This window comes from Zalophus californianus, chromosome 4 (genome assembly GCF_009762305.2).
Source record: "Zalophus californianus isolate mZalCal1 chromosome 4, mZalCal1.pri.v2, whole genome shotgun sequence".
Classification (NCBI taxonomy): domain Eukaryota; kingdom Metazoa; phylum Chordata; class Mammalia; order Carnivora; family Otariidae; genus Zalophus; species Zalophus californianus.
Window position 1 is genome coordinate 4,179,553 of NC_045598.1, and position 14,368 is coordinate 4,193,920.

At 60.9% G+C, this 14,368-nt stretch overlaps 1 protein-coding gene across 6 annotated transcripts in view; it reads right to left on the bottom strand.

The window, feature by feature from the left end:
* ACOT7 (acyl-CoA thioesterase 7) overlaps positions 1-14,368 on the bottom strand; it is a 107,742-nt gene that overhangs the window by 4,461 nt on the left and 88,913 nt on the right. For all 6 annotated transcript variants that reach the window (XM_027570381.1, XM_027570379.2, XM_027570390.1 and 3 more), the window contains exon 8: positions 11,922-12,106. In XM_027570381.1, coding sequence (XP_027426182.1) covers positions 11,922-12,106 — 185 coding nt within the window. The remainder of the gene's footprint in view (positions 1-11,921; positions 12,107-14,368) is intronic.

The window sequence follows — 14,368 nt, forward strand, 5'->3', positions numbered from 1 at the left end:
CCGCAGTGGGAAGAGTAGCCAAGTGGGCACCAAGGTACACGGTCTGCAGGTTGCCTGCCAACAGCAACAGCTGCTGCCCTCCCCAGCGGGTCAGGCAAGTGGCTGAGCCAGGCCCATTGGGCAGAGCAAGCCACCTCGGGAACGGCCTCCCTGGGAAGGAGCAGAAGGCAGAGTCGCAGGATCATCTCAGGCACCTCATCTGTGCAGTGGGAAGTTGATCTACTGGGTCTGTGTGGATACAAGGAGCAGGGAGAGCACGCAGGCCATCTCCAACCTCAGGCCTCAATACAGTGGCCCCCACAAGCCACCAGGTAACATGCCTTTGGGGTGGGCATCAATCTGGATGACCTTCCGGGCCCTTCTAACTCCGAGCAACGCTCTATTTATAAGCAGGAGCCTGATGCTGGGCCATTGGTTCTGCAGTAGCTGTGAAGACGGCTGGTCCCCTGGGCCAGGTCTCTACGGGGCAAGGAGCTGTCCAGAGTCTAGTCCACTGGTAAGAATAAGTCAGCAACAAAGAAGAGAGAGCTCTTCTCTCTTTGAGAAACACACTGAAATCCTCGGAGGCGATGATGTGATCTGAGATTTGCTTCCAGTGGCCCGCGGGGTGAGGTGGGCCGGGGTACACTTGCGTGAGCAAGACTGGCCCTGTGTTGCTAACTACAAGGAGTTCTTTCTTCTCTTTACATTCGCATATAGTTGAACTTTTTCATAATTAAAAGGTAAAAAAAAAAATAAAAGCCAACAAGACCCATCAAGGCAGCTGCAGGGACCCCTTCTCCCTTCCCTGGGCACAAAGAACTTCAAGTCACACACAGTCAGTCGAGGGGCTGAGTCCGGGGTTGGAGAGGAGCTGCTCCCCTACCATGGGCTCTATTTCCCACCTGGCACCTTCCTCCCGGCCAGAATACCCACAGTGTCCCGGGCTAACCCACACGGCTGTGACTTGTCCCTCAACTGCCCAGGTAAACCTCCTGCAGGGACTGAGCCAAAAGCCTTCCCACCCCTTCTCCCACGCGGGCTGTGCACAAGGCATGAACCTGGGGCTAGGGACGAGGAGGAAGTTCTCTGGGCAACAGCTTTTAGTGAGCCACCTGCACCGAGTCCTGACGCGTGCCAGGACCATGCCAGCATGTCCGAATCTACACGACAACCCAGGAGGAGCACCAAAGTCATTACCATTTCTGTTCTACTGATGAGGACGCGAGGCACAGACGTGGTGAGGGACTTGCCCAAGTGACAGCTGGTAAGCGGCAGGTCCTCGATTTGAGCCTGGGCGCTACCGCTGCTGCAGGTCCTTCCAGGCAATGGGCTCTTACCGGTGGGCTCAGCAGTAGGCAGTGGGGGACACAGTGACCCTGCGATGTCGCCCTGGTGAATGGGAAGGGCCTGCCCTCCCAGAACAAGCCTGGAGCCCACCTGGACTCGCAGCGGCTCAGCCCCCGGGCCACGGGAGTGAAGGTGCCCTCTCGCGTTGGTGCCAGCCTGCCAGGGGCCCAGGCTCAGGGGTGCGTTCCTGTCCCAGCCCCTCACTCCAGCCTTGGAGCTAGGCGCCTCCCCAAGGAGCTTCTCGAGCTCTAGAAGAGAAGGGCAGATGTGCCCTGGATCTTCCCTGTCTGGCTCAGGTTCCGAGACCTGGTCGCTCCCGTGAGCCGTGAGCCCAACACCGGCGGCTGCTGGAGCCCGGTTTACCAAGACCGCAAGCAGCCAGGGTGTCCTCCAGATTTCCACAGACACGAGCGAACGTGCCCCTCCCTCCCATCACATTAGGGGAAGTCAGAATTGGGGCCATCACCCCCATGCGTTCGCCCGACACGCGAGACATGCTCCCTCTAGTTCATCAACTTCAGGAATGAGGGGCGGGCACGAGAGAGGGAACATCTGCACGGCACGTCAGAGTCTGGAAGCCGGAGCGGTGCGGTGTCGGGTCCTGATCAGGGCCAGGCCTCAGGAGGCGAGCAGGGCACCTGGCACCAATCCTAAGGAGGCGCTCCCCCCGGGGCTGTGCGCATGCCGGGTGGCACCCACAGGCCTCCCCTCGTCCTACGTGGCTGTGACAGTTCCATCCACCATGGCTTTCTAGAGCTCATCCTCCGGTCAGGCCTGAGGCCCGCCCTCCACCAGATTACCCCCAACAACTGCAGCTACTCACCCCTCTCTAGTCAACAGGCCATCCAGGGTTCCAGAACGTGTGCGCCAAAGGCTTTGCACGCTTCTCTCACTAGTTCAGTCCATGGTCACCTGAGGAGGGGCAGGGCCTGAAGTGCAAATAATTCCGGTCTATGCTGCTGGCACAAAACACAATAAATTCTAGTTGCTCGGTGGAGGGAGAAGGCAGCGCCCAGCACCAACGTTCGAGATTCCGCAGCTAACTCATCAGACAGAACTAACACTGCCTCGTGATGGATGGGGAGGCAGCCGGCCAGCCGCAGCGAGGCCAAGACGTTCGCAAGGCCGGGGAGGAAGGAGCCAGCCGAGGCTCGTCTCTCTTCTGGTCTCGGGATGACGGCATGTGCTGAATGTCCTGGGCTCTAGAGCCCCGCCTGGCGTAGGAGCAGTATTTGGTTGATACCAAGGCACCGAGCACCCACCCTGGGAGCGCGGTACACCCTCACCTGGTTTCCCTGGGAGCCGGTCAAGGGCAGTGAGGCTCATCGCTGCCCCCTTGCAAACAGTGGCGGGCAGGGCAGCGTCCCCACTCTCTCTGCAGGCACAGTCCCTGCCCTGGTGGCTGGAGGGCATTCGGCCTCCCCAGGCCGTGAGCGCCGACGAACGGCCCTCCCAGCCAAGTGACTAAGAGGGGCCACCACTTCCCTGCCGGGTGTGAAGCTGACAGAGCCAGACAGAGGGCTGTGGCACAGCCGAGCGGCTGCCCCCCGGCCTCCTGTCTCCCTCCATCTGGCAAAGTAAATCAATACAAAAGTTGCTGGCTATTGCTGTTTTTAATGGAGGGCTGGGGGTGGTGGGGGAAAGGAAGAAGCTCCCCCATGGGAAATCACGTTTGCTTTCAAGCGCCTGAAGCTGCCAGCAGGGCGGAGGGCTCTGGACCAAAGGCCAGAGGGTCTCGACGGCCCGAGCACTCGCCAGCACCCTTGGGGGGGGACCAGGACCCTGACATGCCGTTGCCCCTGGGCACGAGGAACCCAGCCTCTGGGCCACAGCGAACTGGCCGTGTGGTCTCAGGGCTGCCCCCCACCCCCCACCGCAGGGCAAGGCATGTGTGCCTGTGACGCATTCATGTCACCCACAGCCTCAGAGACGGAACGGCCTCCTGTCTGCCAACCCACCGCACTGCCCAGGGCAGAGGGCAGCCCCGGGGGTCCTCGTAAGGACCATGTCACACCCAGCCGCAGAGACCCAGGGGTCAAAAGTGCCCCCGCCCCCTCTGCTCCGGCGGCTGCAGGGGCCTCAGATCGGCGTCCTCTCCCTCCCTCCTCCGGCTCCCCCTGCCAGGGGCTATCTTCCGGGCTCCCTTCCACTGGAGCGAAGCCTGTGGCTCACAGAGCCCCACAGTACAGACCAAATGTTTTCCAGTTTGCATTTTCTGTGCTGCGAGAACACACATTTGGAACTTGGCACGGAGGGCGAGTGACTAAGTTCCACCCTCAGTAAAATCAATAGCTTGTCCTTTTCGTAATTAAAGAATGTCTGGTGTGAAGAGGGTTTCCCGTGGTGACAGAACAACTTCCTGCGAGCCTGAGGGACGCCGACGTTCTTAATTAGGAAACCACGCACACACCTTCTCCCGTCTTCGTACTGGGAGACAGGAGGGATCTTGGGACAATCGTGCAGGCAATCAGGATGTCTCTGATGACTGGAGCCACGCAACGCGGCCAGGAAGGGACAAGCGTGGCATCCAGGAGCCCTATCCTAGCAAGCAGCCATGTCCCCAGAGGCAGCTCCACCGGTGACCGTGACCTCGGCAGGCGGCAGAGCCCTCACCACCCTGCCTGAGGCACGCACAAGGGGGCTCATCGCGGTGGCTCCAACGGTGAGATCGCTGTGGAACCGATCTGCCATGCAGCCGTGGACTCCCCTAGGAGAGGCCAGCAGGAGGCTGAGGAAGGGGCAGGGAGCATGGGGCCGCAGGAAAGGCAGCGAAGGGGGACAGTCTCTGGCAGAGGAGGCGAAACAGGGCTCGGTCCTACTGGGCGGCTTCTCAGCAGCTTCTCCCAAGGCATTGGGGGTGGGGGTGGGTCAGAGTCCTTGCTCCTGTGACCCCCGGACGGTGATAAAGATCGTAACTGCCACTTGCTGAGGCTGGGCCCGGCCCCAGGCCGTGCGTGTGCACGCTGTCGAGTCCGTCTTTCTTGTCCTCTGTCTGAAGCCGGCACCATGCCTGGGACACAGCGAGGGCCCAGGGGGCATTTGCTGAATGAATGAATGACCAAACCAATGGAAGATCAAACCAAAAGAAGCCTTAATAACAAATTGGTGTGGTCTTTGTGCTAAAGATTCAAAACCAGTGGTTTTGCTCAATGGACACATGGTTAGGCATCATGTGTCCCCAATCGAGTCGAGAGCTCAGCCCACTCAGGCTCTCCTCAGGAGCCCGCGCCGATGACAAAAGGCATGACCAGGAGTGTCCAGCACAGAGAGGCACGGATAAAGCCCCCAGAATAAGCACCTCCTCTCCTGCTGACATGCTTTAGTCTGCGTCTGTGTGTGTGTGCGCACGTGCGCGCGTGTGCAGGGAGACCCTTCCGCCTCCTTCCGATCACTGGGGGGGTCTCGGGGCCTGTTTCTTACCTGCACCTTTGACTACACTTTGAGTACCATGTACCTGGATTCACAAGCTCTTTGACACAGGGCTCCACCCCACCCTGCAGAGAAAGCACGGTGCCACCAAGCAGCAGTGTTCGTACGTGCTCAGGGGCAGGTGGCCCTGCATTCCACCCCAGGACACACCAGGTACAAGCCTGCCCTGCTGCGAACCCTTTCCTGGGTCCCCACAACCTTCACAGGCCTCTCCCCTTAGGTGGCCACTGCGGAACTGAGGGCGCCCTGACCAGCTGGGACCCCGCCCCCCCACCACACCTTCTGCAAGTCTCACCCACAGGCCTCCCCTCCTGCAGCCACTTTCCTGGCACCACACGGAGTCAGGCCTAGCAGTGCCCTCCGAGAGCCTGCCTCGGGGTTTTCACGCTCTACAGAAATTAAAATAGCAAGGGGGGCACCTGGATATGACAACACGGCGACGAAGCAGTAAGACTGGTAGTTCATGAGTAGAACCTACCAGCATTTTAACCAGAAAAGGTGTATCATGTGTGCCACGGGCCCTCTCCCTTTTGGACAGCTGGCTGTTGGATGTGAACTGGGTGGGGTCCCCAAAGCACGGGCCGTTCCAGCAGAGAGGCTGTTATGGAGCTGTCAGGGAGTCCAAGGGCATGTGCAGGTGGGGGCAGCACGCCCCCTGGGCCACCCACACCCCCGATTTTCACAGGCCACTAAAGCTCCCCATCACCAACCATTCAGCTTCAGGATCCCGGCATTTTCCCATCACAAGACAGACTCTCTGTGAAGTACCCAGAACCAAGGGAGAGAACGGAACACTGGGTCAAGAAGCTTCCCGAACAGTCTAGTCCTGGACTCACCCCTGTGCAGGGCAGCAGGGAGCACAGCTCCCCTCAGTAATGTGGCTTCTCACACCCTTCCAGGAACAGCATCAATCGTGCTGCACAATGGCACATCTGAGCTTCTTAAGTTAAGGAGCAACTGAAAATCATTCCAGCACACTGAGTGTCCAGGCTGCTGATGTGTCTCCCCATGCTGTGAAGCAAACCTGGGGACCCCACCCATGATAAGCCCTGGGTAGGGACCCCCTGGTCCTATAAGCTGGGGGTGATGTGTGCTCCACCTGCTACGGTGGGCTGTGCAGAGCAGGCCTGGCCACGGTCAGCAGAGTGGCAGCCTCCTCGGTGGCTGATGCTTCATCTTGAGGAACGGAGCCATCGGGAGGACCCCAGCCCCCACCATGCCATGTGCCTGGGGTTAGGCCTGGGTCCAGAGAAGCAGGGAACTGGTAGCTGCTGTAAGCCTTTCCCTGTGCGTCCTGTTCAGGGTGAAAGAGTGAGGAGCCTTCTAGTTAGGTCGTCACTGGGACAGTTCAGAGAGGCCCGACCGAACAGCAACTGCCTGGCCTGTGATGGCTCCAGTGGGGAAACTGAGGCTCAGGGGTGGGAAGGGACTAGTCATGGCTGAGGGGCTCAGGGTCCTGCACTCGGTCCCCTGGACCAGAGTTAGCCATCTGGTCGCCTGTCTGCAGGACGAGAACTATCTGCCCTGACTCCCAGTGTTGGATCCACCAGCACAGGAGAAGCGGGTTGGCATTCCACGAACGCCCCAGCTCTTTATGACCAGACCGTCACCACTACAGGCGCCCGGGACAACCACCCCGCCAGCCCCTTCCCAGGTGACTGGGAATGGCAATGCGTGTGCACGGGCCTAGGCGGGCACCCCAGGCCTCTCGAGTGGCTGTTCAGTAAGCATGAAAATAACATGCCCTCCACACACGCGTTCTTACTGTGCTCTGCGTGGAGCTCACCGGCTCGGGTGAGCCTCGTGCTAAAAGGACAGAGGGATGGCTGCACCCCTGATTTCCTCACTGCCTCCCGTTTTAACCTAGAAAACACTTTCTGGTCATTTCAGTGGCTGAGATGGAGGCCTCCGGGGCTAGGCCTCCTGATCCACCAGGAGGCGGGCGTCCACAAGCACCGGCCAAGATCCTCCTCTGTGATGGGGCAGGCTCACTGTGGTTTGGGTTTTCTGGGAGCAGAGCAATCCTGCTTTGTAGATACCGCCCCTGCTGCCCCTACGTGGGCCTCAGTTCACCGGGGCAAACGTTCCTTTTCCAAATGATCCACAAAGCGGTGAAAGGTTCTCTCAAACCCTGCAATGCCTACATGCCTGCAGTGGGTTCCAGGCTCGCCCTCATCCCATGTGCCCCGTGTCGACACACACGGTCCTCAGAGAGGGCCAGGACGCCTGCACCTCTGGCACCTCCACCCTCACACATTCGCCAGCGACACCTCCTGTCTCCCTGGGGCCCTCGGGGGTAGCAGCACCCACATCTCAACCAAAGAATGGGAGGCAGGTCGGGCAGGACAGCACTCACTCTGCCTTCAACACACACAATTTGGTCCTCACGTTTCTGGAGACTAAAAAGGGCTTGAAAACAGCACCCATAGGGGGTGCTGGGACCAACCTGGTGCCTGGTGCCCAGGCAACCACCCTAGTGGCGTCCACCCCGTGTCTCTGCATAGGCCTCCTTTCCAGCCCTGCTCAGTGAAATCTGGGGCATGTCCTCCACCCCCAAAGTCAGAGGTCATGGCCACAGAGCAGCCTTCAGAGGGGGGCCGGGCAGCTGGGGGGCCTGGGCCGGGTGTCCAGACCAGCAGCCTGGCTCCATGCTGCGCATTTGCCTCTTTAATCATTAGCCTGGAAAGTGTGAGCAGCTGCTGGACTCTGTGCATCCTCCCCCGGCATAAAATATTCACCAAGAGAAACCCCAAACAGCAAGGCTGCCTTCCGTGTCAGCTGGGCCCTGGGGACCGAAGCTAAAAATAGACAGGAGGTAGAAGAGTTGCTGACAATGGGGGAGGGGGGCGGGGCGGAGGGCTGAGCCCCCCACAGGCACTGGCGGGCTGGCTGCAAGGAGCTCCTGTGCGCTTGGGGAGGCAGACGGTGTCACACTGCGGTCCTCAAGGGAGTGCACACACAGGCTGAGCTGAAAACCCCTCTCTGGGGAGCTGCCCACCCTCCCTGCCAGAGCCTGGGCCCCAGGACACCTCTGTGAAGAATCAAAGACCATCTTTAATCAGCAAGATAACAGGCTGGATCAGCGTGAGGCCAGCAGCAGGAAGACACAGCCATTACTAACTACTGGCCCCTCAAACCTAGGGATTCGGCCATTGTCCCCTTCATTCAAGCAGGGGTCTTTCCCTGCCTGCTGGGCACTAGCATCCCTTCCTCTGGGCTGGCCCTCCACCTGTGACTGACACCCCCGAACCACGTCACGGGTTTCTAGAAAGGGCACGGCAGCTTCCCGGGTACATAGACTGGCCCAGAGCCAGGACTGCTTTCCGCCTCTGTGAGGGTCATGGGTACCCCCACAAAGGGCTCCTGGACCACAGGCACTGTCCATGGGAGACTGGACCCCTCCTGGCTACAGCACTGGTCTCCCCAGCGGGCTGAGTTTGGGGGTGCACGCAGGGCAGGCGGGGGCAGCGCACAGCACCTGCTGCGCTCTTGGGCAGGTGAGCGTTACAACTCAGCCATGGCTGCAGCCCTTCGGACCTGGCTGGAAATCCCTGTCAATTCACATCTACTCAGAATGAGCCTTTGCAAAATGAAGATGGTCTGACTCCTCGGCTGTGCTTACTCTCATGTCCATCTGGGGAGCCCTGCAGGCCGCTGTACGCCCTCAGCTGACAGCAGAGGAAAGGCCCCACGTGGTCAGAAGGCTGGGTCCCGGGGCTGGGCCTGGCCGGGATCAGCTGGGTGGCCTCAGGTGTGTTCCTGCCCCCTCCTCTGCCTGTATGGGCGGTCGGCTCCAGCCCGCAGGCCTCCAAGTCCCTGGTTCCTTTTACCCAGATAGTTTCTGGGAAATGGCTCCCCTGCCCCCAACACCAGGCCCTGCTTGAACGCAGCCCTGTCCATGAGGCCCTCCGTGGAAGGAACCTCCTTAAGTAGCAACAGCTCTCCCAGGGAATGCCGATCCCCCACCTCCTGCTTCTTCCCCCATGACCCTCACCAGCATCTCACAGTCTGGTGTCCCTACTTGCTTACTGGCTCCCTCCAGGAGAGCGTCAGCTCCAGTGGGAGGGGTCTGGAAAGCACAGCGAACAGCAGCAGACGAGTGTGGCGCTCTCAGACACATGAGCTAGCTCACAGAACCCTCACCCACCCTCTGTGGCATGCACTAGGGCCGTCCCCCTGGTACAGATGAGGAAACAGAGGTGCATCCAAGAAGAGCAAGCCTGGGACCACACAACCAGTACACCCTGACCAGAACCCAGGCAGCAGGATGCCCATGCCCACGTGTGCCCCCACAGTACGTGCGTGTCTGCAACAGTGAGTGGGGAATCCCTGGGGCGTTCAGGGACCTGCAGTTGCCAACTGTCCACCAGCAGGGCACTGACCAGTGCGGCAGAGGAATGTGGCTGGAGAGGCGAGCAAGCCCATGAGCCCACCCACGGATATTTTCCTGAGCCCCACTCTGTGCCGGGCATCCCGGAATCACACATTGGTCTGGATGCACCAGAGGATCTGAGATGGTGCCGGCTGCCGGGAGATGGTGTGGGAACAGGAGAGAGTCCCTGGGCAGTGGTGGGGGTCAGGCTTTATCTCGAGTGTGGAGGGAAGGCGATCTAAGGATGGGCTATCTGAGAAAGAGTGGAAGGAGCTGGCTCCGCAACAGTCTGAGGGAAGGTATCCAGGCAGAGGGACAGTGTGTGCAAAGGCCCTGAGGCAGGAATGAGTCTGGGGGCTGAAGCCAGAGAAGCCAGCTTTGCTGGACCTTGTGCTGAGGGCACCAAGGCTAGAGAGCAGATTAGGTGGGAGAGGGAGAAAATCTGATTTTAACAAACTCCCTCCGCTCCGGTGTGGGGTCGGGTGGAGGGCAGCAAGCCTGGAGGAGGCAGTACAGCTTGGGGCTGAGCAGTGATCCAGCCAGCGATGGGGCCTAGAGACCGTGGGTGTGGGGGGCTGAGCAGCAGAGAGGAGAGGAGCCAGGCCAGTCCCCAGGCTCACTGAGAGAGGGAACCCGTGAGGACCAGTGGGATTTTTTGGGGAAAGGTGACGAGCTCAATTCAGGATACATCACATTTGAGATGCGTGCGGGTCCCTATGGGAGACCGGCAGAGCTGGCAGAGCCAATCGGGGACTGAACAGTGAGCACAGAACAGTGCTCGTGGCTCGAGGCCTGGACCCAGCCACTCAGGGCGGAGTGAAGGGCATGGGGGGGCACCCGTCAGGGCCTGGTGTTTTGGGGGATCATGGATTGACTGTCTGGCCACTGCGGTCCTGTGTCAAGGGAGCACAGGTTCCCCCGAGGCCTGGCACATCATGCCAGGCCGGCGAGATAGAGACGCAGAGTGTCCTTGCATCTGGCCGCGCTGCCGGAGCCCGGAGGCTAAGGAGAACAGAGAGCAAGTATTGGCCTGTGTGAGGCGGAATTCAGCATTCGGGATGGGGCACTGTGACAACATGGAAGAAGATGGGACAGGGGGTTCAGGAGAGAGGCGGGGAAAGCCTGTGTTTGAGGGCCAAGAGGAGCAGGCAAGGTTCTGAGGAAAAGTGGCCCAAGACCCAGAGACACGTGGCTGCTAAGGTCAAGGCCAGAGGCGGTCAGGGGGAACACACAATCATCAGCCAAGGGGACAGGGTGGGCATGGGAGCCATCCCCCCCGGGGCCACAGGTCAGGGCGAGAGGCAGCGTGTGGGACGCACACCCCTAGTCCTCACGCTCGGGTGAGGCGGGTCTCAGGGAGGCTGGTTGGGCTGACAGCAGGAGGGCTGTGTGGGGCTCCCTGCCTGTAGAGGGGGCGGGTGGGGGCAGAGCTCCGACGGAGAGAGACTGCGGGGCCGGAGGGAGCGGCACGTGGGAGCCTAGTTCCCGGCCTGCGTGAGAAGCGGGTCTCCACTGTGGTGTGTCTGTCGTAAAGGTTTTCAGTGCCCACTCTTCTCCCGCAGGAGGCACAGGATCTGCCTGGGGAGCAGCCGCCACGGGAGCGGCAGGCGGCCGCATAGTGCCAGGCGCTCTAGAGAACCCCCGCCCCCGCCCAGGCCACTCTGCCCCCGACCCTCACCCCGCCGGGGGCGGGGAGCTCCCCCTGCAGCCCCACAAGAGCGGCCTCCAGCGGCAGACGTGCAGGCCGGCTCAAGGGGCATCAGGAGCAGCCTGAGCAGCCGCAAGTCGTGTGCTGGACCCAAATGCAGGCTCCCCGGGACGGGATGTACGACCCTCCACAAGCGCCTCAGCCTTGTCGGCCCGACGGGTCCTTGTCTGGTGACAGGGGGGCCAGCAGCGGGGGCCCCGCTCCCCAGGGCTGTGGTGGTGCTGGCTGCGGGGAGCCGCAGAGGCCTTGCTGGCCAGTGCCTGGACAAGGTCCAGACGGGACTGTGACCGGCACTGGTAAGGGATGCGTGAGGCTGAGGGTAAAACCATCATTGGCTCAAGGGAGATCTGGAAGCAGCGTGCATGTGTTCACTCATTCATTCACTCAGTCATTCATTCCACAGTTCCCGAGTACCTCCCAGTCAAGCATCCTCACCACCCACCCACCGCCTTCTCCATTCCCCACTTTGAACGTCGGCCACCTCTGGCTCCCTGACTCTCCCAGCACAAGTCCAGCACTTGTCAAATTGCTGGGATTCCTGCTCCGGGACCCTTCAACACTGCGGTGGCAGCATCTCACGTGGGAGGCTGTGTGGCCAGACACCTGCCATCTCTCTCTGCATACCCAGGGCAGAGCCCGGCCAGGCAGCCGAGGCAGGGAAGGACCCTGAGTCCCTGATGCCCAGCTCCACGCTGTCGGGGTCTGGCTCAGTCCCCATCAAGCAGGACACTCAGGCCAAGGCTCCTCGAGAACCCATCCCTTGGGAGGGGCCTCAGCCCCATTGTAGCTTTTATACACAGCTCTGGGAGCCCCTGGGCACTGTACTCACCCTCGAGAGAGAACCCCCAGAGCCAAGGAGCTCGGAGCTCGTGAAGAGGTCTCTCTCGTCCTGTCTGCCCGGTCTGACCTCACAGTCCACAGGGGAAGGCCCTCGCGTTTGAGGGCCAGTGCAGCCCAGGTCACTGGGCCGCGGGGCGGCCGGGCCGGGGCCCTGCCCCCCAGAAGGGGCTCACAGGACTCCAGTCTCTCCTGGGAGCCACTGAGTGCTGGCAGGGCCAGCCAGCAGGGTGGGGAGTCACTCACCACGAGCTGGGGCACGGGCAGCGACTTGCCCTCCTGGCTCAGGGACACGTAGGTGAAGAAGGCACTGGCAGCCCGGTAGCGCTTCTGCGAGTTGTCCACCACGGGGTCGGCGTCCACCAAGACCTCGATCTCCATGGACTTATTGCTCGTGAAGGTCATGCGTCCAGAGATGGTAATGACGCAGCCTGCGGGGCACGGACAGCGGGTTAGCGGAGGACACTGGCGGAGGGGCGGGAGGGGCGGGAGGGCACAGGCAGCAGGTCACCGAGGGCGTTAGGAGACACCCGGTTAGGCAGCGTCTAACAACTACGAGGACATGGAAATGACGAATTCTCACTGTGCCTCGTTAGTAGCCCTGAATGCTCACCTGCCTCGGGAGCAGGTGGTTGCTTTTAGTGTTGACACGGACATTTGGAGTGGTGGCCGTCACCTGGCCCCCTGCCCCCTGGGAGGGCTGCTTTCAGGCAGCTGGGGGGTGAGCTGGCTCTGTCCCTCTGAAGTCACATTAAGGCCACGTAGCCACACCGTCCACACTGTGACCTTATTGTGCCACACGGCTGCCCCGCCATGTTGCTCTAAGCCACCTTCCTGGTACCCTCCCAGCTCCCTGGCTATTGTTCCTGATGCTGGTCTGACGGCAGCCTTGGGCGCTTGGCTGCGTTCCCCCAGAGCCACTGTGTGTACTTCAGCCCATGTCCTCCTGCCCTTCTGTCCTGTCAAAACCGCGTCCGTGCCATCAGGCTCTCCCTCTCTCCGGCAGGCTTGCTCACAGGACCAGAGCTCTCCTCGGAGCTGCAGACTCTGCCCCACAACATAGCTGAGACCCTGAACTTGGTCCGAGTCCCCAGGTGCTCACCACCTGCCTGGGCTGGCATGGTTTCCCTTGTTGATTATGATGCAGTCCAGAGTCCTACGTTCCCATAACACCATCCCGGGGGAGCCTCTCCTTCTCAACCTCAACCCAACCTCCCTGTGCTCCCCGTGCCCTTTGGGTCATGACTCTCCACCCTGGCAGCTGCTTCCCAACCTAGAGTGGTTCTCCTCCCTGCCGCCCCCCATTCACGGGCTCTTGCCTGCCATCCAGCCTTGGCCCTTTCGCCCCTTGCTCCCTTCATCTCACAGAGCCCAGTCTTCTCTTATAAACAGACTTGACTTGCCTCCCAGGGTAACTGTGGGGAAGACACGAAATGAGCCAGGTGCTAACCTGGAGCCCAGTGGCAGAAGGCACTCAGCACCGTCATTATCATGGCTGATGGTGTGGCTCTGGACCACGAGGCAGCACTAATCCTCAGGGGCTTCCGGGGGGAGGGCCTGACCCCCGGCTGCACCCCCACCAACGTGTAGCCAGAACAGCCCCCCGCCCCCACTCCCAGCATGGCCTCGTTCTGGGATGGGTTCAAGGAAATCCCTGCCCAAGTCTGGCACATGATGCTGAGACCTGCTCCCTGGAACCAGCCCTGGAACCAGTGCTGGCCGTGGGAACCTCTTAACAACCCTGGGAACCCCGGTGTCCGAGCTCCGAGGAGACAGGCACCACGAGACACGTTCAAAGACCCAGGAGGACAGACAAGTCAAGACAGCGTGGTGACTGTTAGGGGTGAGCGTGTGGGCAGGCCAGAAGCAGGGGCAGTTATTCCATGTTACAGAGTACCAGAATGTTCCAAGCCACATTCAATTTCATACTTACAGGGAGGGCTTCATGTCCCGTACAGCCATTTCCGGGGGGGGAGGAAGGCCACGCGGTCAGGGACAGGGCCATTAGGGGAGCTCTACGAGGGCAGAGTCACGAACAAAGCACCCAACACACACCTGTGGCTGGGCTGAGACCAGAGTGCGAGCACGTCAGGGCCCAGGGTCGGTGGGCAATTTCTGCTGCCCCGATAGGAGCTGCCTCTGTGACCCACCGGGGCACGCCACTCACAGGCTCCCCAGGCCGTGGCCGAGTTGAGGCGGCTCGGCACCTGGGGCAGGATGGGGGAGGCGCAAATGCATCTCCGTGTGTCCTTCCCACGGTCGTGTCCTCTCTACCCCTGGAGAACCTGTGACTGCCACGGGGGCTGGCTCTCCTGAGAGGAATCTAACACACCAATTCTGCTTCTGGTTTCGGGGGGGGTTCAGGACACCCCTGCCAGAGTGCTCCCCAGTGGCCCCCAAGTTGAAGGCTCTGTTTTGGATGACCCCGTCGGTGCACCTGTGTTTGGAAGCATGGGCAAACCCCCATCTGAGTGTGCCCGGCATGAAGGCGGCTCCAGGCACGGCTGCCCTCATGACCGCACCCAGCCAGGGTCTGCGGGACTTTTCATACGAGAACACCCAGCATCCGGGCTCGACCTGCTCACCGCCAGGGACCGCCACTCCTATCTCATGAGGCCAGAGGTCAGTGGGGGCAGGTGCTCCTTGCCGCCATCATGCACAGGGCTCTGGTGGACAGAACCTGCTCCAAGGCT